Raw genomic sequence first — 25,977 nt, 5'->3', positions numbered from 1 at the left:
ATGCAAAAGTGAATTTTGCATAAAATGGTCCCCTTTAAATTGATCTCAATTATCATGTATGCAGTATTTTATAGACTAATATTTTAGGGTGTGTCCACTCTTGTAGTTCGGATCGCTTTGTTTCGTTGATCCAAACCAAAAAAAATGTTATATTTAGTTCTGGACCGATTAGCGTTCACATTAGCTTTTTAACACCTAACCTAAAGATACCAAACCTAAAGGCACAGGGATATGTTCACAAACTGATTGGTCGGCTTTTATTACGTATATTTCGCGACGGAACTTACTGAACATCAAGGTAACAATTTATATTACGACCCGCAAACAACTGCGTAAGTAAACGAAATTACGGAGTGCGTTTCTGTAATTATATAATGGTTGTATATCTGCTTGTTACCCCTTTATTACCCAAAACGTAACATATTGTTCCCTTTTACCTACACGGAAGTAGCCTGCACAATAATTACAGAAACGTACACCGTAATTTCGGTTTACTTACGCAGTTGTTTGTGGGTCGTAATATAAAGTGTTACCAACTTCAAAAACAATGCCGTGTTCTGGACTAAATGCGCTCGTTGTATGTGTGTAGCTACATGGTATTTAGACCAGCTAAGAACTCGTGAAGAGCTTATAAAATGTGTAAAGGAGTGAAAACAGTGGCAGGAATCCTCCGTCACACACACAACCACAGATCTGCTATGAGGAGACGTGCTTCTGATGTCTGTACTGAACTGTGATGGGCAACATCATGACTATGACGAGAAAAATAAAAGCAGGTATACCTGAGCATTCTGTCCTTTTTAGGGTGACATCTTGTGACATCATGTCCTGTTTTTGGTTCGTTTACATGTCTTTGGTCTGTGTTACGTTCATATTTGATTCGAACCGCACCAGAGTTTGTTTGTAAGCGGAGTGAGACTCATCTTTTCGGTGTTCTCGGTCCTGTTGTTTGGTGTACACCAGGGTTCAGATGTTGCAGCGTTCACACTTATTCAACTGAAACGCACTAACAGACCAATCGCACCAGGGTTCGTTTTAATCCAACCAAACATGCCAAGTGTAAACACACCCTTAAAGTAAAGTGAAAATTGAAGATACATATGAGTGCATGTTACTAGTGCTATAACCGCGCACTGTTTTTGTAGCGTGTGTGTGTTTGTTTGAGTGTGATGCGCACATGTTGAACGAAGATGATCATCAGCTAGACACAATCTTTTCATGTCAATACTAGTCTCTCTCCTGCAGAGTAATCTGTAATCAGGGCGAGGGTAGAGAGAGAAAGTGAGCATGGGTGGGTGTGTGGATGTCTCGGATAGACGGCGGCTGTGTGGACAGCAAACAAGGAAATGAGGGTGATCAAGAAAGGAGGAGAGCACACAGGGGCAGCGAGAGATTTATAGCATGCCTAGACTAAAAGCACTTGGGAAATTATGCAAAATTGCAAACCTAACACACTCAGTAAGTAGCACACCGAGCAATCGGAATATTTCTAATGAGCGCTAAATTAACGCCATGATGTCTGGTGATGGATTCGAGACAGACATTAACCTGCAATCAGACGTTCTTTGAAATGAACCACAGCCGTACCTAGAGAAGATCACAGCTTTATTTGCATTTGAGTGTCAACGCTGTGATTAAATGCCTTCATTAATAAAAACCTCTGTCTGATAAGAATGCCAGCTGAAGGAAGCGTTTTGTGTGTGCATATGCATGTATTCATCATAAGTATATATATTTTTTTAGCATTTCAGATTTAAGATACGGATTGCAAACACCACAAGTAAGCAACCACACCGATTTCTTTATTGCATATGCAAAATGAGCAAGTTGACAAAGCCATACACCCAAAACCCGCATGTGGCCACATTTTTCAAGAGTTTGGGGGCTTGCAAACAACACAAGACTGGCAAAGAAACTGAGCGTCATTTTGTACAAAATAAATGCTGCACTGATGACCCAAATGAGTCACAAAACCACAGAATAACCATTATTATATCTAGGATATATGGGTTGAAGACACCCAACAAGACACTTTTATCCAAAGCGTACTATCTGGAGTATGTGGTGTGTTGCTTAAAGAGATTTTAACTATCATTTACTCACCCTCATGTCATTTCAAACCCGTATGACCTCATTTGTTCTGTTGAACACAAAAGAAGATATTTTCAAAATGTATCTGTTTTTTTTTTTTTTCTTGTCCATAGAAAGTCAATAGCATCCCATGTTGTTTTGGACCCAAATGGACCTTTGATTGTATAGATCAAAACAGCTGAAACACCCTTTAAAATAGCTTATAATTCATACAGGTTTGAAATGATGAAAGAATTTGCATTTCTGAATGAACTATCAAACACAAGCTCATGGCTAATGTAACGTGTAACTATTCTGCATTTTGGCGAATTGGTGGATAATTCATATAATTTCATTCATATGTTTTTTACGACCTGCCTACGCCCCACTGACGGTTATATTTAGGGGTGGACCTTCATGCTTACATTTTTCTAAAACTTGTATGATTCCATATGAATCAAATTCATATACGAAATCAGCACCTTATAAAATTGTTACATTTTCTCAAGAGATCAGGCTATAACTGTCCCTCAAAAAAGTCTTGTGGGGTTCGAACCCATAACCTCATTTTGCTTCTAGCTCAGATCTTGAACCACAAAGACACATTTTTTTTAACCAGTAGCCAACCGATAACCTCAAAATCTCGACCCTAACCCTAACTTCCAGGTGTCACAGTTTGGAAAAAGCAAACCCACATCCTCGGACACACATATACATCCACTCACCGCCATCGTCCTCATCGAAGGAGTTCATGCAGGGGAAGTAGATAGCCAGGGCCTCGAAGGACGCGGACAGGCTGATGCGACTCTGTGAGCGCTCCATGTAAAGGCCCGGCGTGGGTGCCGGCGCCGTGTCCGCAGGCTTGGGCAGGCGTGCCTGGGCATTCTTCACGCGGAGCACGGCACGCGGCGTCTTGGCTAACTTTCACCGGCCTCTTCGCCAGCCACAAACAAGAGAGAATAACAAACCCCAAAGGACCCTGTGGACCTGGTTTGGGTTCAAGAATCCTGTGAAGATATAATGTCCAGACTTTTGGTGTCTGCAAAGTCCTTGTTTTGTTTTGTTTCTGTCCAGGTCTTCAGGACAGAGAATTAGGACGGATGGACTCTCATCTCAGAAGCTGATGTCTCAGAGCTGTCCTGGATCTGCTTCAGAGAACATGATCTGTTGCTTTTCTGTCTAGCTGATCCCTGACAGGGCTGTGCACTGGATAGATGGATGGATGGATGGATGGATGGATAGCATATAATGCCGTGTGTGAGAGGGAGAGGAGCACAAATGGAGAGAGAGAGAGAAAGAGAGAGAGGAGAGATGGGATTGAAGAGACAGACGGAGAGAGAGAGAGAGAGAGACAGACGGGGAGAAAAGGTTCTTACTATTCTTGCAGTCTGAGGCTGATTCACTTCATTCAGCGCTGAGCTCTTTGTGGAGACAAAAAGGGGGAGGAGGCACCCAAGAGCTGTTGCTGGGATTCAGGATACTGGCCAATCACAGGCCAGATGCCTGGATATGGGCGAGGCCACAGTCTACAGGCACAATAACTGTGAATATCTTTCATCCGTTCACAGACATCAACCGGCCTGCTCTCTTTTGCGAACACGGTGAAGTGAAAGCTGGTAGATTTCAGACATGGTTTGATTGCCATTTGTTTTTACAAGAGTAAATCACACGCATTCACAAAAAACTGCAGCAGTTGGCTATTTATTAAGATGTATCAAATCAATAATGTTTTGAATATGAATGTCAAAAAAAGTACTCTAACCCCCTCACCCCCACCCCCACCACCCAAAAAAAAAAGATTTAGAGATTGACAATAATACATTTAAATAATAAATGATTATCTACCAGTTTGTACATTTTAAATTTTATTTATGCACTTAATTCTTACACACACACAATGTTAATTGCTAACTAGTTTTTGTTGTCAACTAAAAGTATTAATTTGAGGTTAAGCTTAATTTCAACTGAGAAAAAATATTTGATGAAAAACTTGCCTAGGCAAGTAGCTGAAATAAAATAAGTTGAAGTACTAACATTACTAAAGATCTAAATCAGACTAAAAATAAATCAAAGCTAAATATAAAAACAGAAACTAATAAAACTGACAAAAGCACATCATTTTAATATAAAAGCTAATTCAAACTATTAATAAATACTATAATTTTATATAAATAATAAAATAACAAAAATAACTGGTTATTTGAGCTGTATATTCTTCTAAACCATCTACTTTAGTGAGGCTTCTTTTCTAGGTTTGAACTTGTGTGTTGAGATATTTATATTGACACCCTTTCCTAGTTTGTTTGATGTGAATAGACTTAAGAAAAAGGGTTCTAAACAGAACCAGATTAGGGTTCTTTGGCTTATAACAATAGCAGAACCATTTTTAAAAGGTTCCATAAAGAACCATAATGGTGATATAAAGAACCTTTTTAATAATGATCATTAATAATGGTAAAAAAAAAATATTATATAATTTTTGTTAATATTATGCTTGCTACCCCTCTATCTTCATGGTCTTATAATACCTAGTAGCCACTATTATGGTTTTACATAAAACAACAGTTATTAGCTGAATACACAAAAATGGTAATTGACACTGAACATGGATATATACATAAAGAAAAGAATAAAACAATGAAATAAAGGCCAAGTTCCAGTGTAATATCTTCATTATGCTCTATGTGAAATGTACCAGGTTTACCTGTTTATATAAGGCTACCTTTCATTTGTTTTTAAAAACTGAGGAATGGAACAGCATCCATGAACAGGCCTGTTGCATTTGACTCAATCATTCTATGTTGTGGATTGAAGTAAATCGCAACAAAATGACAGTAAAACCACCACATGTGTTAGAGAATAACCTGTGATGATTGGCAATTTAAACATAGCCATTGACAGCACCCGTGGGCTTCAGATGTATTGTATTATACCTTTAAGAAGCGGAATAAAAGAAAGACACTGCTAGCTGAGAGCAGTCATCTTCTGTTAAAGACGCATCATTTCTTCTGTGTGTCTGGCAAGAGAGTGTGTGTGTGTGTGTGTGTGTGTGTGTGTGTGTGTGTGTGTGTGTGTGTGTGTGTGTGTGTGTGTGTGTGTGTGTGTGTGTGTGTGTGTGTGGGCTGAAAATGTCACCTGTGCCACCTCAATAAACAAACACAACTCTAGTGCAAATAATAAATGCACAAGCATCACTCATAGTTATGAACGCCTCATAACCGATGCTGACAATCTCAGCCTCTCTCTAAAGTGCATCCTGTCAGTTATTGAATAGATTTATGTATATGGTTTAGCCTCAGCAGGGTTGCCAAAGTTTATCAGATTGTATGATAACCCTCATTTATTTACTATATTTTTAAATTTTAAGACAAATTTGTAGTTCATGTTGCTTTGTGGTTGCTGGATTGTTCTGGGTGGTTGCTAAGGTTTTTTGAGTGTCTGTTAACACACTGCTAAGTACAAAACAAAGTACCAAAAAGTAACATGATACTGCCATTAGCTTTGAACATGTAGCATAGAAATCTTGGAAGTACCTTGGAGCAGTGATAAAGCTGGAATAAAATAAAATATAAATATTAGATGATGTTGTTTTGACAGCTAACTAAAAAATAAATAAGTTGTAATATTAAAATTACTAAAATTGAAATAAAATAACTTAAAGCTAAAAAAGTGACAAAAGCACATAACAAAACTACCAAAATTTAAAAAAAAAAAAATTAAATAAAAGCTAATTCTAAATATTATAATTGTAGGAATTGAAGGTGAACCAAACACAAATGATTCTTCCAGGTGATTCGTTCAGATAGTTTGGTAAAGACTGATTGGTGCAGAGACGGCACGGCTCAGAACCCACCAAGATAACGGCAGAGGTTGTTTGATCCCAAGACAGAGGATTGAAAACAGACCTCCTCCTCTGAATGACCCCGGTTGAAATCTCTTAAAACCACAGAGACTGAGACTTTAAAATTACATAAAATCATCCCAAAACAATTATTGACGGACTTCTAATCAAACATTGTTCAACTACATAAACCTATATTGTATCTACAGCCTCTCTATGCGTCTATTATGCTTAGATCACATACAAGTCATGTAATTGTTATAACTATTAGATGTTTGAATGAAAGTGTGTCTTGTTTCCTATCAGTACGATCATATGTTCTTAATTCATAAGAAGGCTTGATTGAAATCTGTGTAAAATGTTTTGTGTTCTTATAATAGGAATTATGTCAAAACTGTTCCCTCCGAACTCTCTGCTAGAGCTGAAGAGTAAGGAGACCACAGATAACGCATGATTTACGATGAGACGTGAAGAGAACGCCACCTCCCAAATAAAGACAGTGCCTTATTGGTCAGAATCATCCAAGAGGTTGGACAAACCATTGAGTTTAACATCTTAGGAACCGAAAAGCCAGTACAGAGTTGTTTGTAGAAGATTTTGTTAAGTTGGGTTGAGGTTTAGTTTGTGAATTTGTTCGCTAGAGTAAATTTACAGAAGTCATGGAGAAGCCATGACTAGTAACCGGACAGACGAGTAACCATGTAGACCAGCAGACAAAAGAACCCAAACAAGATCAGAAGAACATCCATGGGTTAAACAGCTTCGTCCAAGCCATCTATAACTACTCTCGTCTCACTTTTCTTTCTGTTCCTTAGCTTTTTTTCTCTTTTCCGTTGAGAGTCTCGATTCTAAGTTAAGTTTTGCTGCAAAGTTTCGTTTAAGCGTTTCGACCGCAAAGCCCGCTTTCCAACACCAAAGACTTTCATCCATCGCCAACACACCATGTGATTGGCTGCCCAGAGACATCTATTCAGGCACGAGGACCCGCCAATCAACGAACCCGGGAAACGTCTCGGTTACGTATGTAACCCTCGTTCCCTGAGTAGGGAACGGAGACGTTACGTCGGATGACGACGAATGGGGGTTTCGCTTAGAACACCTATCGACTTCGAGTATTACAAAACGAGCCAATGGCGATGAAATGCCATGGGTCTGCGGAATTTGCATAGCGTATCTCCGCCCCACCGCGTGGGTATAAAGGAGGACGCCGGCAACATGCAGGTATGTCTTCGCTGAGGAGCCGAGACTGAACTCAGGCGTCTGCCCAGCGGTACAGCGGAAGTGGCAGGGAGACGTAACGTCTCCGTTCCCTACTCAGGGAACGAGGGTTACATACGTAACCGAGACGTTCCCTTTCGTAGTCACTCCGAGTTACGTCGGATGACGACGAATGGGGGTCCCCGTGAAATCACGCCACCTTCACAGCTGTCTTCCAGTGCCCTGCGAAAGTCTGATCCCCCTGTCGTGATACTGGCACAGACGAAGGAGTCCTACTTAACACAGGAATACCAAGGTACACTGGGAAGCATATCTCAGAGGAGATATGCCGCAGCATGCCTACCCGTAGGGAGGACTTAAGATACACATACGGCCGGAGGGCTACATATGGAGGAACACTGGAGTGACCAGCCCGAGGGGTGGCAACTTTCAACTCCAGGAGGGCAAGATGGCTTGCCAAGGGAAAGACACATGCTCAAGGAGGCTTACAGTGGAAATACACATGTGGGGGTTACTCAGGGAGGAACCATGCACACGGAGGCACCTAGCCGACGCCCAGGCAATAGACACTGGCGCCAGCGTCAACAGTGCAGGAGGAACTCAGGGCTTCAAAGAGGAAGGCTCACCTGAGGAATAATCGCACGTATCCAGTCCGTGGAGTGGAATGGCGAGCAAGCGAAGACACCTGAGCGGGTCCAGCACGAGAGGACACAGGCTCCACTCGGAGATTATAGAATCTGGCGAATGTGTTGGGTGTCGCCCAGCCTGCAGCTCTACAAATGTCTGCCAGCGAGGCGCCATGTGCTAGAGCCCAAGAGGAAGCCACACCGAGTGGAGTGGGCTGTCACACCAAGGGGGCACGGTCGGCCTTGCTGTTGGTAAGCCAAAGCAATGGCGTCCACTATCCAGTGAGACAACCTCTGCTTTGAGAGAGCCTTTCCCTTCAGTCTCCCACCATAACAGACAAAGAGCTGGTCTGAGGTCCTGAAACACTGCGTTCTGTCTACGTAAGCGCGGAGAGCGCGTACTGGACAGAGCAGTGCCAAGGCTGGGTCTGCCTCCTCCCGGGGCAGCGCTTGCAGGTCCACCACCTGGTCCCGGAAGGGAGTGGTGGGAACCTTGGGCACATATCCAGGCCGGGGTCTCAGGATCACGTGAGAGTGACCGGGCCCGAATTCCAGGCACGCTTCGTCAACGGAGAATGCGTGCAGGTCCCCTACCCTCTTGATGGAGGCCAATGCAACCAGGAGCGCTGTCTTCATAGACAGGAACTTAAGCTCAACTGGTTGCAGAGGCTCAAAGGGAGCCCTCTGCAGGGCATTTAAGACCACTGAAAGGTCCCAAGAGGGAACGAGAGGAGGGCGAGGAGGATTCAGTCTCCTCGCTCCTCTCAGGAACCTGACGATCAGGTCGTGCTTCCCCAGAGACTTACCTTGAACTGCTTCGTGATATGCGGCGATAGCGGCCACATACACCTTCAGGGTGGAGGGAGACAGCCTTCGCTCCAACCCATCTTGCAGGAAGGAAAGCACGACAGAGATCGAGCATCTCCTGGGGTCTTCTCGACGAGAAGAGCACCAGTTGACGAAGAGGTTCCACTTCAACGCATAGACATGTCTCGTGGACGATGCTCTAGCGGAAGTGATTGTAGCCGCCACCGCTGGTGGCAGGGTACTCAAACCTGCCTCGTCCCGTCCAGGAGCCACACGTGGAGCCTCCAGAGATCGGGTCGAGGGTGCCAAAGGGTGCCCCGTCTCTGAGAAAGGAGATCCTTCCTCAGAGGAATTGGCCAAGGAGGTGCTGTCGCGAGGAGTACCAGTTCGGAGAACCAGGTCCGGGTGGGCCAATACGGCGCAACCAGAATGAGCTGCTCCTCGTCCTCCTTGATCTTGCACAAGGTCTGTGCGAGAAGGCTCACTGGGGGAAACGCATATTTGCGTAGGCCCCGCGGCCAGCTGTGCGCCAGTGCATCCGTGCCGAGAGAGCCCTCGGTCAGGGAATAGAACAGGGCGCAATGGGTCGAGTCGTGAGAGGCAAACAGATCTATCTGTGCGTCCCCGAACTGGTCCCAAATCAGCTGAACCGACTGGGGATGGAGTCTCCATTCGCCGGAGATGGGCCGAAACCGTGACAGCTCGTCGGCTGCAAAGTTCCGATCTCCCGGAATGTAGATAGCACGAAGGGACCTCAGGTGCTTCTGACTCCATAAGAGGAGGTGGCGTGCGAGTTGCGACATACGGCGGGAGCGTAGACCACCCTGACGGTTGATGTACGCTACAGTCGCGGTATTGTCTGATCGGACTAGTACGTGTTGACCCCTGAGCAACGTGAGGAAACGGTGCAGGGCAAGGCGTACTGCCAGCAACTCGAGGCAATTGACAAGCAGAAGGCGCTGGGGTCCTGTCCAGGAGCCCGCGGCAGCATGTCCGTTGCACATGGCGCCTCAGCCCGTGGAAGAGGCATCTGTGGAGACAACAACATGGCTGGAAACTCGTTCTAGGGGAACACCGGCCCGTAGAAACTGAGGTTCCACCACGGGGTGAAGGTCTGACGACAGGTCGGAGTTACTGTAACTCGGAGCGTGCCATGATGCCATGCCCACCTCGGGACTCGATCGCGAAGCCACAGCTGAAGCGGTCTCATATGAAGCAATCCGAGCGGCGTTGCCGCAGCTGCAGATGCCATATGCCCCAGGAGCCTCTGAAACAATTTCAGTGGGACCGCACTCTTGTTTAATGGCTGAGTGGAGAAGGCGACCAAGTCCATGCCGAGAAAAGAGCTCCCCTGCACAGGGCAAAGTTACTCCTTTCCCAGTTGACCCGAAGGCCCAGACGAGCTAGGTGCCGGAGCACTGGGTCCCTGTATTCACAAACCTGGTCTCAGGAGTGAGCTTAAGACAGCCAGTCACCGAGATAGTTCAGGATGCGAACCCCGTGTTCCCATGGAGGAACAAGGGCTGCCTCAACAACCTTGTGAAGGCGCGAGGAGACAGGGCTAGCCCGAATGGGAGAACAGCGTACTGACATGCGCGCGCCCTGACAGCAGAACGTAGGTACGGTCTGAGTCGAAGGAGAACGGAGACATAAGAGTAGTCGTCCTTCAGGTCGATCGCTGCAAACCAATCCTGTGGCCGCACACATCCAGAAATGCGTTTGGCCAGGAGCATCTTGAACGGCAGCCTGAGAAGGGAGCGGTTCAGATGCATAGGTCCAGGATTGGCCGTAACCCACCAGACTTCTCCGGGACAATGAGGTAGGGACTGTTAACCCGGACCTCATCTCGGCTGGAGGGACAGTCTCAATCGCACCCTTCGCCAGTAGGGAGCAACCTCCGCTCTCATGATAGGGGCATAGCCACCGACGAAAGTGGAGCGGACTCCCGTGAAGCCGGGAGGAGACCGTGCGAACTGAATCGCAAAGCCGAGCCGATGGTTCGCACGACCCAGCGGAACAGATAGGGAGCTCTAGTGCAGGCTCCCAACTGTGCCAGCTGAGTGAAGAACCACAGACGTCCCCCCGGTGGTGCAGCGAAGCGGAAATGACCAGCCCAGACGAGGGCGGCATAGCGGCCCGGTGTGGGGGCAAGGTCATAACCGCACCCTGACAGAGGAGGCCAGGGAAGGACCAGCGTTCCACGGGGGCCTGCTCTGTCAGGGGTCTGGCGACAGAGGGGGACAGGGGCGAAACGGTCCGTGGACGGCACGCCGTGTCAACCACCTCTGGGGCAGAGGGGGAAGAGGAGAGCACGGCTTGTGGGCGGCGCTCTGTGTCGTCCGAGAACTCTGTATGCTCAGAGAGGAGAGAGTCAGTTCTTCCTGAATAAGGATTCTTCCCCAGCCCTCCACCGGGGAAAGGAGTGGCCCTGCTACCAACTCCTGGAAAGAGCTGAGTCTCATCTCTGAGCAGCCCATCTCGGGACTCGAGAGGGCTGTGGCATCCCCCTACGGTCTTCCAGAGCCAGGCCCGGGTGAACGGGCGGGGTTGGAACCGTGGGAGGGAGCCTTCGGCGGTGGGCAGACTGAGGGATCTGAGCGGACGGCGGGGCCGTCGGGGCAGAATAACCTCAATCTGCTCACGGGCGGTTGAGAACTGTGGGCAGAAGCACTCAACCGCACCGCCGAAGAGGCCGACCTGGGAGATGGGGGTGTCGAGCAGACGGGTCCGCCCGACATCTTGCACATCAGACCGGTCAGCCCCAAACTGGTGAACATCACCTGACTCCGAGAGCGTAAGGCCACTTTCGTCGCTCGGAGAGCAAGGTCAGTGGCGGCGCGCAGCTCACTGAAGAGCCTCGGGTCAGTCCCGCCCTCCTGCATGTCCATGAGCGTCTGGGTCAGGTAGACCAGCAGAACGGTCATGGGATGCAGTGAGGCAGCTGCCTGTCCTGTGGCACTATAGGATTTCGCCACAGATTACTGTGACGAAAAGAACTACAGGCTTGGACGGGTGCTTAGGATTGCGCCGGGAAGCACTCTGAGGACACAGTAGCATGGCAACAGAGCGTTCAACCGGGGGAACCCCAGTGTACCCATGGGCAGCGGCCCCTGAGGGGAGGAAAGGCGGATGAGACCAACGAGAGGACCCGTGAACTCATCATGCACGTCCGGGAGGAAAGATATTGGGGTTTGCCGTGGACGCGTCGGCGGCCTCACCCAAAAACCAATCGTCCCGGGAAAGCATCGCCATCATCTCCGGATCAGACTCAGGCACAGCCGTATGCACACCAAAGGGTGGCAGCTGTGAAGAGTCGTCATTTCCAGAAGAATCAAGCCCACCTAGTGATGCTGCTACAGACACAGCATCATCCTCTGTAGCTTCAAATGAAAACACACGGGCCACCCGAGGGTAGACTCGTGGAATCATCAGTTCGCTAGCGGGCACCGTCATTAAAGAGGGGGGGCTGGGGCGTGGACACAGAGTCGGCGCCTTGTTCCAGACCAACACCCTCAGGTCACCCTGTCCACCAGCCGAAGATCGGGTAGTGGATGAGGGGACTCTCACTCTTGCGAGTTCACCGAGTCTCGACCTATATATGACGCGATGATCACGTTCCCAGAGAGAACATGAGTCATCCACGAGCGCTGTTCAAGCATGATCAAAGCCCAAACACACTAGACAGCGCTCGTGCCCATCAGAGTCCGATACCAGTCCGCTGCAACCAGAAATGCACGGGCGAGCCGTCTTTAAAAAGACGTGCCGCGTGCGAGCTCTTTTATGAGAGGAGAAAAAAACTCCGCGATGTTGAAGCGCACAGGGAGACACACACACACTGGCAGATCACTGCACAGATCAGCAGGCACTGTGAGCTCGCTGCAGATCGCCGTCACACCAACACCGGAAAGAGAAGCTCGTCTCATAGAGCGAAGTCAGAGATGATTGTGGAGTGAAGAAATATTCTTGGCTCCGAAGCGAAAACATACCTGCATGTTGCCGGCGTCCTCCTTTATACCCACGCGGTGGGGCGGAGATACGCTATGCAAATTCCGCAGACCCATGGCATTTCATCGCCATTGGCTCGTTTTGTAATACTCGAAGTCGATAGGTGTTCTAAGCGAAACCCCCATTCGTCGTCATCCGACGTAACTCGGAGTGACTACGAAAGGGAACACCCTTTTACGCCGACAAAAGGAATCCCAAAGAAACGCACATACAAACGCAAGTATACCTCCAGACTCTTAGCTGAACTGGTGCATTGAGATAAAATTGGATAACCCGCGTAAGAAACGATAGAAGGGTTAAATTAATGATTGATGGTTCGTTCAGGTCATGTCTTATAAGTGCATATAGAAACTTGGGAATTCATCATCTCACTCTTAAAAATCATTCTTTCCTCCCTCTCTTTCTTTCTGCAACTCGTATGAATGTGTGTGTGCATCTGTTTGTGTTAGATATTTATGTTTTAGAATAATCAATAAAGTCTTGTTTATATTTTAAAGATAATTGTCTTGTGTTTTGTGCTTACAGATTTAATGTCTTAAACTGCTGATCTAAGTTACCTTGCTAATAAATAGTGTTTCACTATAGTTTGGATATTTATATCCGTTTTAGAGCTGAGAGTTACGGCTCGTTCAAATGAACGCTGGACGGGTCATTTACGAGCCGTTTAAGTGATTTGTTTAAGTGATTCCCTATAAATAAATTAATAATTCCTTTTGAGCCAAATTGACCTGTCTAACCCAGACACGTTATTTACTCAGTTAGTTCCTTACATAATATTAATAATAAATCATGCTAAAATAATATTGCCTTGGAGTATCAAGGAACCTCCATCTGATACCATCACTGAACCACAGACTAATAAAGTCAATTATTGTATGAGATATTATGAATAGTGCAAGTTTCAGGGATGTGATTGTGTGAGTGCAAAAAGCAGGATATTTTTTAAGACCCAGTGTGAAGCACTATTTGTTTTTTTAAACACCTGAATCAGCCATTTACTGCATGAACTACCAGGAACTGTGAAGAATGACAAATGGAGATATATTTAACAGCTATAATTTATTTCTAGTAATACAAAGCAGGACGTCTTAACATCTTTAGGAAAAATGTAAGGGCGATAAGTGCTATTCTGTAGTTCTGTAAATAAAACAACTGTGCTTCCAATACCGATCAATCTCATTGAGTAAATAAAACTCCACTCAAACTTCTACAAATCATTACAGAGAAAGGTTTCGGTCCATGAACTTGAACCTGAACCCACAAGAAGCCTGAAACAGTGTAACAAAATTCCACAAACATGCATTACTTCAAATTATGTGTTTTATTACTGATCTGCATGATTCATGTGTCATGATTTTAGAAGAAGATTTCGGAAGAATCACATACCTGAAGTTTGCTGTGTGTGTGTTCTTGAATATATGGTTTATGAGAACATAAATGTGTAGAATGACATGGGTATTAGAACATGGTTTAAACCAAATGGCTTAAAATTCATTGAAATTCAAAAAATGCCACAAAAATGTTTTCTGTGAAGGAGAAGGGTTAGTGCAAGGGGATAGCATAGACAATATAAAAAACATTGTGTGTGTGTGTGTGTGTGTGTGTGTGTGTGTGTGTGTGTGTGTGTGTGTGTGTGTGTGTGTGTGTGTGTGTGTGTGTGTGTGTGTATTAAGAGTTGTCTCGTATCGTAGCAAATGGCTGTTGAGTTGTTTCTTGTTCAGTGCTTCACTGACCTTTTACCAGGTTGTTCCTCCTACCAGCAGGACCCAGGGGAAAGGGGCCGTCTCACGGTGATGACATCTTAAGTGCGAGACATCAATGAAACCTGACAGATGCTGGGAGTAAAAGTGAACACAAGTTTGTGTTAGAAGGAGACAACATACGGGAGGAAGAGAGAGAGACCGTCACATTAGGGCAGGATTGTTCTCTCCCTCCTAGAAACAAACAACATGTACTTGCAACAGTTGACACCCCTTCTGTTCAAAGCCCCTTCTGCAGAAACCCATTATCATGGAGTGATATTCCAAAGGAGATTTAGCATTATAATGTGTTTCTGTGATGCCCAGAAACCCTCTTGCTCTATTACATGATAGACTTTATTGAAGATCTGTACAAGTTCATCAACCCCCCCAAAATTGCCCATTTTCCACATTTTAGACTAACTCAAAGTGCCAACCTGAACAACATTTTAAGGTGCACTCCAGATATAAGGGTGGCTATTCCAAATCATACACTTACAAAATACTGTACAGTACATGGCAATTGTGAAGTTCATTTGAACTTAATCGATATAGATTCCTAAAATCCCAAGAACGATTTTATACTAGTGAAAAAACAGCGGCATGAAGCTTCAAGTCCTTTGCAAATCTTTTGTTTCAACAAGTTTCTTTCTGGTCAGTCATATTGTTTTAGAGCCAATTAATGATATGTGATGTAATGATCACGATAGGCTATTATATTTTCCTGTATTCATTTTGTTCAGTTGATGCCTGCCTGTGGAAGCAATATCTTTTCCTGCAGGAGAGCACACAACATATGGGATTAGAGACATAACAGCAGGTGACAACAGCATTTATTTTTCAGCAGACTGGCCTCCTGTACAAACACATCCTCCACTATTATCCTGTCAGAATGTATATTTGAAAGAAAACTTTTACCTTATTTCACAAATCACAAACGCAGACTAGTTTAGTATCTTGGTGAATCTGAGCACATTGTTGAGATCTCTTCGAAACTCTACACTCTTAAAAATAAAGGTTCGAAAAAGGGGGCTGTTGCATTGATGCCATTGAAGAACCATTTTGGGTTCCCCAAAATAACCTTTCAGTGAACAGTTTTTTTTTTCTTAGTGTGAAGAACATATTTTAAAAAAAATCCACTCTAAAGAACCTTTAGTGGAATGGAAAGGTTCCATAGATTCCAAAGGTGGAATCATGGAACCATCAATGCCAATAAAGAACCTTTATTTTTAAGAGTGTAGTGGAGACACATTTGAGATTACTGGAGTCTTTTTCTCAGGTAAAAATCAGGCCATTGGTAAAAAACTCTATTTACTGCCTAGGAGAAACAAATGAGATATTAAAGAGATCTCATTGGTGGTATTTCTTGCCTGTGGAGCGCCGCAGTGTGGATGGCCTATATTTTCTGGTCCAATTGTCTGCATTTTTTATTAACATACTGTCTTACTCTGAAGGCAACTTGTAAAAGTAGAGCTCAACTGACATCCAGGTCAAGCTGATGTGGGCCATAACACTTTTAATTTTGCAGACTCATTGTCAGCCACCAGCATCTCAGTCCAGAGCGGGGGCCCATGGTTTGCCAAAGCTTCTCAAACTTTAATTACTTAATAGTACTTCGATAAAGGTAATTACAGTAGATATATGGTTATTTGATTTTTAAAAAAGAGGACCTTGCTGCGAAAAGTGCCACACACACACAAACCCAAGTGATTGTCTGGGTTCTTTTTTGGGGCATGTCGTATTGAAGCTTTGCTTGATCACATCATTTTACCAACCAAGCAAAATCACTCAGTCTATCACAGTATTCCAAAATCCACTTATTGGATTTACAAAGCGCTGTGTCCAAGGGCCAATCCCTCTAACAGCTTTTAATATCAACATAGTGCCACACGTTTATCTGTCTTTATCTGTCTATCTCACCGTCTCTCTGGTATTCCTAATATTCTGACTTCCCCTTTCGTTTTGGCATTTAACTTCAGTTTATGACAAATATTTGTTGTAATGCCACATGGGTCACCACAACATTTCTAATTTCACATGCACACAAACCCACTGAGGTAAGAACTGGGATTAATTCCACAGATTTATGTAATTCCCTGGTGAGCCTGCTTTTGGCATCTTAAAGGGATAGTTCACCCAAACGTTTTTTTTTTTATCACTATATTATCTATATTATAACTACTAAAACGTATCATATTGATTTTAGCCAAATATGTTTGTGCCAAACTTGCATTAGTCGTGTCTATCTAAAAAAAGACTTTGGTAATCTGTAGCTGTTGATTTGATAGACACGAACCCACAATCATGACCATGGCTGACTGATGCCCGTAAACATGAAACAGACAGGTGCTCTCTACAGGAAGTGAAAGCCAGAGACCAACCTCGATAGTCCATCTCAGGCTGTGTGACATTTAGAGCTGTAAATGTAGAGGTAATTTCAGGTGTTTAATGTATATGCACACAGCAGGAGGTGTAATGTCACAGATCATCTCATCCAAGATGCCAAACTGAACCAATTCATGGTTAATGAATTATCCCAAATTGAAAGCTATTCTTAGCTAGTCTGCCTGCTGAACATAATACCGCAGCTCGCATCAAGTCCAGCTTTTTAATACAAAAGTCAAGAAAATAGGTTTCTCTGATATCCTTAAAATCCAAATCAAACCAAATCTGATGCATTTTGACAGCATCCATTAAAATTACACCCTCTTTAATAATGGGCTGCCATTAAAATAAACATCCTCTTTGTGTTGTCAGCGTTCCGATGTCTCAACAGAAAAAACCCTCTTAGACTGTCAGTTATTTTATTTTTCTTGTTTAATCTCCAGCTTTTTACTAAAACCGTTGATACATGCTGACTTCTAGGTAACTTATGTATTCTAATTTTTAACTTTATTATGAACAAATATTTTGGTTTTCCTGAAAATGACCATGTTTTTTTTTTTTTTGCGCGGATGAGGAGGAGGGAGGGTAGCCTCCGTTTTGTTCGACAATACTTTAAACGTCAACAAGAAGTGACATCACCCAACATGGCTTAGACTAGAGCACCTTTAATAAAGCTGATTATATATAATAATACATAAATATTTAAAAAATAACCCTGGAAATGACGACTGATGGACAGTTCATAATTTTTTTAGTTTTAGTTTTTTATATAATTCATGAAATAAATTCTATAAATAATATTATGAATAATATTAATTATATATTAATTATAATATGAATATGAATATTATAACAATAAATATCTAAATGTTTATGTTTATTTCAATCTTAGTTTAGTTTATCTTTTTTTTGTTTTAAATGTGACTTAATATAGAACAAATTTAAAAGTTGAAAAAAAGGTTGTTCTTTATAGTTCTTTTTAATTATAAAACCACAATTATCTCTATTTCTTAGTCCAGGGGTTCCCAAAGTAGGGGTCGCGACCCCCGGGGGGTCGTGAGACAGCGAGGGGGGGTCGCGAGATGATTTCCAGAAGTGTAATTGACAGAATTACTAAAAAATACTTTGCTACCTAAAAGTTAAAGATTTTTTATAAAACTCAAGAGATGGTGGATGTGTGGAATTTCATGATTTATGAGTGACGTTAGTCTAGTAGAATTTTCTAAAAAATATTTTGCTACCTAAAGGTTAAAGATTTTTTGTGTCACGCATGCATGCATGTCTATTTCCCTCATATTAAATATAAAACGCATGTGGACTGATATTTTTACAATGTCCGGACTCCTTTATTAACGGAGTAGGCCTATATAAACAGACGTTTCAATATATTTGTATGAAATGCATTTTCGGAGAATTTATATTTCAAGTTTTTACTGCAAATGTCAAAATGCGCGATCTTTGATCCATCAGTGCTTGAGTCACCATATATCGGAAAACATTTAGAATGGGTCAGACATAATTCTGACCACTTATTAAGTTTTGTTTTAAGTAAATTTCATTTTGTATAAATTGTATTTTAATCAATGTTTTCATCAACAAAATGACTGGATTAATAAATAAAAAGCAAATATAGTAGATAATATAATTAGGACACGGAGGCGCCGGCGCGTGAACTGGAGCGCGTCTCATAAATGAACCGAAAACTGACAGAAAACACTAGTTTTTAATAAACAATTCAAATGTTTAATGCACAATCCTTACTTTGGCCGGTTCTTTGTGGCAAGCTGTATGCGTGCGTTGAGATGCGGAATAGGCAATATAAAAATGCTGTCATTATAAAAGGTTTCTAGTGTCAATGTATTGCCTGTTTTTCTGTTTACATTTCATGTTGTGACACTTCTCTTCTCTCGAACATAATGCTGGTACGTCAGAGCGACAAAAGCATCAACAAGCTTTAACAAGCGTCAACAAGCTTCAATAAGCTTTCCCGTACTTTTAGACAAGCGTCCTCGACAGGGCGGCCAGAGCTTCTTTGCCGCTCAAGTCGGCAGCGGTGTGAACGTACAGTTATGCTTCTTGCGCGGACTTTTGGGACTCAGTTTTGAACTGGTGTCAAGGCGCAATGAATAAAATGAACAAATGGTAATTAAATAGAACCCCTAGGTGAAATGAACGAGGGAGAGGATCACAACATGTGAATTCATCCACTCCCGAAATACTTAAAAGTAATGGCTGGTGAAATGGAAGAATAGAGCAAACATTACAGTTACTTACACAATGTGTATCTGATATGAATAAAACGTGTCGAATTATAATGGAAAGGATTATTATTACCTCTTCCATAAACATCAGTGTGTATTTTACAAACTCTAAATGTATTGTTTTTTTAGTACTTATGTAAATTTTAGGGGGCGGCCGCGCCAGCCAGCCAACCCCCCGAACCCCGTTCCAACGTCTATGCACCCATCTCATTAGGTGATGTTAACATTTAATATAAAATAATATAATGGTTGTTTTGACTGTTGTGTTATTTTGTGTTGTAAGTATGCCTATTAGTGCATGTGCACAGTTTCACGCAATGTTTGTATACTTTAACCACCTCCGAGGATATAGGGGTTGCGAATCACTCGCACCTTTATTTTGGGGGTCATGGGCTGAAAAGTTTGGGAACCCCTGTCTTAGTCCATCAAATCCTTTGCTTTTCTTCCTTATTTTTCCAGATATTTATTATGCAACAGCTTTTTTGTTTAGACCCGCATCATTTCAGTTACAGAAAAACAGCTTAATTCAGAATCCTGTTGGCTTTACCATGATTTTTTATGATAATCCTCTAATCTTGTTATGTTGATGGCTGTGTGAGTTGAGCAACATGCACAGATGTAATCTCACCCGTTTACTCCTGGTGTCTGTTATTTGTGTTGTTTCCTAGTCTGAATGCTGGGCATCTCATAAAAGGAGCTGCAGAGCCACACACTGATTTACTCTATGTAAAATTGCATCAGATCCTGCTCTAAAAACGGTCCCACTTTTAGGGCACTACTTTTGGTTGCCACACGAGAGAGTCCCCTTCGAGTCGGCCTATTTAAACACGTCCTACACTGAACTCAGACTGGGTTATATACAGTCTGGAGGTTAGTCAATAGTGAGTTTATATATGTGCAACACGTGATGGCAACCCATACTTGGAATTTGACCTCTGCATTTAACCCATCCAAGTAAGTGCACACACATTAGGAGCAGAGTAGTGAACACACACATACTACAAACGTGGATACACACACCCAGAGCAGCGGGCAGCCTTGAATGGCACCCGGGGAGCTTTTGGTTAGGTGCCTTGCTCAAGGACGCCTCAGTCATATTCCTGCCGGTACTGGAATCGAACCAGCAACCTTTGGATCACCAGTCCAACTCTGTTACCATTAGGACATGACTGCCCCCATACTGGAATTGATACGAAAAAAAAATGAAGCCATCGTTACTGTTTGTATCATTAAGTGCTGAGGAAGCCTCCAACACTCGCAGTAAGCGGTAGACCAATCACAACAGACTAAGTATGAACACTATATACACTATATAAAACACTGTTAACTATGAAACATTAGCTTATTGTGAAGCCAGACAATGCAAACAACACTGAACCTCACTGACTTTCATCGTATGGACAAAATGAAAACTTTGTATCCACACAAAAAAAGAAAGTCATACAGGTTTAGACCGACATTGGGGGTTAAAGTCTGTTGTGATTGGTCCACCGCTTACTGCGAGTGTTGGAGGCTTCCTCAGCACTTAATGATACAAACAGTAACGATGGCTTCATTTTTTTTCCGTATCAATTCCAGTATTAATTGGCAAAGAAGATGTCATTCGCGGGCAGCCAATTAAGACGTGAGACTGGAATCGCTGACGACTCATTACAGTCAGTTCTGATTTGATTCTTTCTTTTAGGAGACAATACCTTTATTTGTTGTGCACTTTGATCTTTAAAACAGTGCAGACATTTTTACATTCACAAACATCTATATTACACTCTACATTAAAGGTAATATCTGAAAAAGCATAATAAGGGCACTTTAAGGTTTACCATGTATATTATGTCCAGTGTCACCAATGGAAAAGCTAAAGCCTGCTCAAAAACTTGCTAAATTGTTGCTAGATGATGCAATGCGTTTTCTCTCCTAATTCATGCTCATTTACACATTTTCTGTCAGACGACGGAGTGACTGACATGTTAACTAGATTTGTCCCTAGTCGCTTTTTTGAAAAAAGTGGATAATGGGGTCTGAAAAGTCACTAAGTTGGCAACACTGATTATGTCCAAGAGCACAGGTGTTATGTAGTAATATGAGTAAATCTGTGCAGAAATGGACACAGCGTGTTCTGTCATAATGTTGAGCAAAATCAGTCTTTATTAGGCTCTAATGTGAGTTGCTCCAAAATAGGCCCAGACCACCTGTGTGTTTACATGTGCAATCAGTGCGCCACTCGCTGAGACACGGCAGCAGCAGCTTTCACATCCTGTGGATAACACATTTGTGACGCGAGCTGATTTCACTCTCGCATTCTGTTTCAACTTTGGATCAGTAATTTATCAACAAGACTCAGAATGTAAGTTAGACCCAAAAACGTACCAAACCATTTTTTTTTCATAGTAATAAAATGACCAGACACATTGATAAATAAATAGTCATATTAATTATTTTCAATTAATTGGATGACCTGATTAGCACATCTGGTTTAAGTAAGGAATAATTGATGACAGGCCGTTGAATTATTAGAAAAATAATGCACACCGGCCTTAGAGTAAGTGTGTCCCCGGCTCTATCTAGTTATTAATGCAGTTATTAGAAAGAGAGAGAGAGAGTGCAGAAAAAAAACCTGTGCAGCAGGACTATCAATTTATTTATATATTCATTTTAATAATCTATTGATTATAGATAGGACAATATACTTTATTTATTAAAATTAAACTGCATGTTTCCATTGATTGTGAAGTTAGACATCGAAAATTGCAGATCTAGCGCATGGGGCTGCATGTTTTTTCTTGTTATGAATTGTATCCTATTTTCCGTTATTACAGTCAGCTTCACGAAGTGATATGGAACTGTAATGCGGTCAAGAGTCAAGACCTGCCTGAAACTACTATAGCTGTGTGTTTCCCTGAAAATAATTGCACACCAGAACGTTCGTCAACCAATCAGATTCAAGCATTCAACGGCCCTGTAGTATAATGGCACAGAATTATCGCTCTCTTCAGGTTTGTTAACACAGTAATCAAATATTTTTCACATTGAGTGTATACAACATGACCGCACATTTGAAATGCATTGGTCAACCATTGATTTGGAATAGCATACTAATTCTACTCTTATTATTTCTCCTATATCTTTATATGTCAGAAATACCAAGAGTAATATGTTCAGAATCAAATAACAGCCTATTGCTTACTACATATTGCTGTATGTGTAACGGAGGCAAGTTAGTTAGAGTTGGGCGAGTAAACCAGTCTTTTGCGTCCTTGTAAGTGTGCCCGCCCGCCTCTCAAACCAGAGAGGCTGGTTTAAATCCCATTCGGAGCAAGTCGACTGCTTTTTTTTGCAATGATATACATTTAAAACATTATTATGCTACATTTCTGTCAGGATTATTTTGTGAGTGGCATCTAAAATTATTATTTTGAATTATTGATCCGTTTGATTGTCACCTTGTGCAAAATGTGCTAAAAAATAACTTGGCTTTAGCAGATATTATTGGCCACAATGGAAATGGAAGTTCAAGTTGAGTGCATTGCATTGTGGGATACAGCATCCCACACAGTCTCCTCTTTTATATACTTGCATTGTAGTAAATGCCGAAAAATAGTATATACACTGCAGAAATTGCAGTCCTATTATTGATAAATCTTTTCGGTAGCTAATTGAAATAAAGCTGAAATAAAAATATCAATTATTAAATGGAAAAACTTAACGTAAAGAACGTAAATGAAAATGAGAAATGTTGCCTAACTATTAATAAATACTATAATAAATAATACTAAAATAACACTGAGAAGTAATAGCCTTTCCAAAAGTATGCTGAACATGTTTCTACCCTCATAGTGTGTCCCAAAGATCAGCACCCACAAAAATAGAGGGAACAGTTGTGTCTGTCCTAATAATAATCAATTAATAAAGGGTTGAGGATGGATAAATTACATGAGCATTGTTTTTTAACTGTTTCCCCTCTCTTTCTGCCATTACCTTCAACATTTACAGAGGTCGTCACCTTGCAATCAGGTAGCTGGTGTGTGTGTGTGTGTGTGTGTGTGTTTCTTGTCATCAAACATCGCAAAGTAATTAAATAGGTACCCAGGAGACACAATTCTGGAGCAGAACGAAATGAGGATGTCTCTGCCGATGTGTCCTTGTGACATCTTTGGTGGAACGGTAGAAGGAAGCGAGAGAGAGAGAGGGAGAGGTACGGCTGCATCTGGATGTTGAGCACTTGCTGATGTTGTGGGATTTGGGAGAGGAGCTAACATAAATCATTCCGGTGTAATTTGCGCTTAGACTGGCTGTCTACAGTAAAGGTCGAGCACTCTCTCTCTGTCTCGCTCTTCATGTTGGTGATAGTGAAAAGCAAAGTAGAGAGGAGAAACTGTGGTTTTGTTTGTAGCTGTCTGAGGTGCAGATGTTTTAGTCTGGTCTCATTTCACAATGGTTTGTCTTTGAGAGCCACTGTCCTCCTCCAACACCTCTCTCATGAGCACCATCTTTCCCCCTTCACATCAGAAACTTCTTCATTTGAAATTTTTTTTTCTTGGACGAATTCTTTCTGTATTCTTGTGTTCCACAAATGTTGCTAAATTTTATTTTATTAGAATTATATTATTTATTTTTAAAATATTATATCGATTATCTATCTATCTATTGATCGATCGATCGATCGATCTTTCTTCTTTCTTTCTTAGGCCAGAAACAAGTACACAAACACGGAAAACCGTGTTCACTCCTTCAGGGTTCTATGCCATTGAACCAAATGTGCTACTATTTAGCAAGCTAGATATATAAATTAATGTTTTTTTAGCAAGATTCAGGAGTTATCCTGTAACGAAACAAGTTGATCTGAAAAAAAATTGACAGTTTGCACTTTGCAGTGCACTATACCGGTAATGTCCATGCCTGCTATAGCGCCTAATGAGGTAACGTTAATGCTGAGAATGCAGTGTGTAAGTTACCCGTTGAGTTGTTGTTGGTTACGTTCGGAAACCACAATTGCATTGAAACTTTGCATCATGGGCAAAGAAGCGTGACATCCGAGCTTGGTCAGGCTTTAGTCAGTCGCTATTTTTAACCACATTTAACTTTTCTATAGTAAACCTAAATATTCACACTATGACTAACGTTACAGAGAGCAGCAACGAGATAACGTTACATCCAAAGACTGCAAAAGGATAGATCACACGCAGATTACTTGTAAGGGCTGAGCTGGGTCTGTTTTCCGTTAAACTTAACAATAAACACGTCGAAAATACTTTATAAACGCGATATTTTAAAGTAGGCTTTTATAAAGCAAATGAAAAAGTGAAAAACAACTCACCCTCTAACAGATATCCGTTGGTCTGTTATCCGCCAAAATGCAGATTTGTCACGTGACAACTCGGGGAGACCTTAGTAAGTTTGATTAGATGTATTAATTTATTTACAAAATAAGAAGTCAAAATTCATTAAAAGACTTAAATTGTATTTACTGTCTTTACTTTTGAGTTGAAAACATAATTTATTAGTAAAAAAAATAGTAGCTTTTGTCTCCGTTAAAATTCAAAGATGGCGCTGCTGTGAATAAGTTCTATGGTTTAAATAGGCTATGTGTAGCCTACTTCAGTATGTTTTGGGCCTGACACACACAAAAAGGCAGCATATTGTGATTTTTTCGGTTTAGAAGTAGAAAGCCGTACATAACATTGGATTAACATGAACTTTGTATGCTATTTATTTGCGCACGCACCCAAACATATTCACCCTAAAAATGCATATTACTCACAGACTGCACATCTCCACAGAATCATGTATCAGACTGACCTAGAAAACAGGAAAGCCATCATCATCCTCTGCTGCCTCTATAAAGAGCTCAAAGGAATGTAGCCGCCACCCATATATGTGTGTGTGTGTGTGTGTGTGTGTGTGTGTGTGTGTGTGTGTGTGTGTGTAATAGTATTGTTACTGCTGAAAAGGTTTCAGCAGTATCAGAAGAAATTGGGCTATATAGAGGAAGATGCCTTGCAATACAAGTGTTATTCACAGCAGATGCTATATGTCTCACAAACACCTGCTAAGGCCACCCTCTCTTGTTCCTGTTGAAACCTCATTTGTTGGTGCCTGCTCACCTACTGCGTTGGTTTTGAGCACATCCAAGGACACCGATGCATGAAGGCTGTCTCTATTTACCAGTGACTACCAGAGAGAGAGAAGCAAATAACGCAGCCAGCTGTTTACCACCGAGGGCCCAGTACCTGCTGGTATATATGTGAATTAATTTTACCAGGACATGCTGAGTCAGAAAGCAATTTACAGATGACGTCCCACCACCATATATCTCTGGGAGGGCTGCGGGGCAGGCGCGTCTTATGGGATAAGCATTGACAATTTAGATCAAAGATGGATATGTATAAATAAATTCTCCATATTGCCTTTAGGGGCTGCTGAATATTTCATTTTGATTTGATTATTCTTTGCATACGAAATCAAAATTGTGGTTTTGATAACAAATTGTATGGGATACTGTACCATGTGTTTAATGTAGATTTATAAAATACAATGCTCCATCATTTACTGCTGACTAGTGATGAGTAAAACAAAAAAATAGAAAATGCTAATGGAAGAAAAAAAATTCTCCATAACAAAATGACTATTGATTTCAGTTGCTAAAAACTGCTTAAATTCCTGTTTAGATTTTATTCGGAATAACATGCACCGATGAATTCTTCACAATAAGACCAGTAACATGCATTAATAAAGAAAAAGGGTTCATTTTGATGTCACGTTGTGTATTATATTTTTTGTAGTAATCTGATTCTTTTATCTGACAAATGCAAGTGCATAGACTTATTATGTGATGACTTGTGCAGAAACTCTCTGTTCTGTTCCTCACTGCAGTTGCCAACCACAAGTTCTTGGCACTCGTTTTAAGAGTGCCATCGGTTTCCTCCAGTACACATCAACCTAGATTGCTGAAAATGGAGCAGCCTGCTGCCAGTTAATATAGAAATTGGGGCTCTGAGGACGATGCCGCGTCTTTCATGTCTGATATC

The 25,977-nt window shown here is 42.2% G+C and overlaps 1 protein-coding gene across 3 annotated transcripts in view; it reads right to left on the bottom strand.

Moving 5' to 3' along the window:
• rims4 (regulating synaptic membrane exocytosis 4) overlaps window positions 1–24,312 on the bottom strand; it is a 58,347-nt gene extending 34,035 nt beyond the window's left edge. For 2 of the 3 annotated variants that reach the window (XR_013192943.1, XM_077197854.1), the window contains exon 1: window positions 2,796–3,503. Coding sequence is in view for 1 of the 3 variants with exons in the window: in XM_077197854.1 (XP_077053969.1) it covers window positions 2,796–2,892 (97 nt within the window). In the remaining 2 variants the exon portion in view is untranslated. Of the gene's footprint in view, window positions 1–2,795; window positions 3,504–14,300; window positions 14,403–24,266 lie in introns of those variants that run through there. The other variant, XM_077197855.1, reaches the window with a different exon arrangement.
• Between the last annotated feature and the right edge of the window lie 1,665 nt (window positions 24,313–25,977).

Source organism: Siphateles boraxobius, unplaced genomic scaffold, assembly GCF_051911475.1.
Source record: "Siphateles boraxobius isolate OS27281-9 unplaced genomic scaffold, OSU_SipBor_1 41, whole genome shotgun sequence".
NCBI classification, from domain to species: Eukaryota; Metazoa; Chordata; class Actinopteri; order Cypriniformes; family Leuciscidae; genus Siphateles; species Siphateles boraxobius.
Note: the sequence above shows the minus strand (reverse complement) of the source record. Positions and strands in the feature narration are given on the sequence as shown.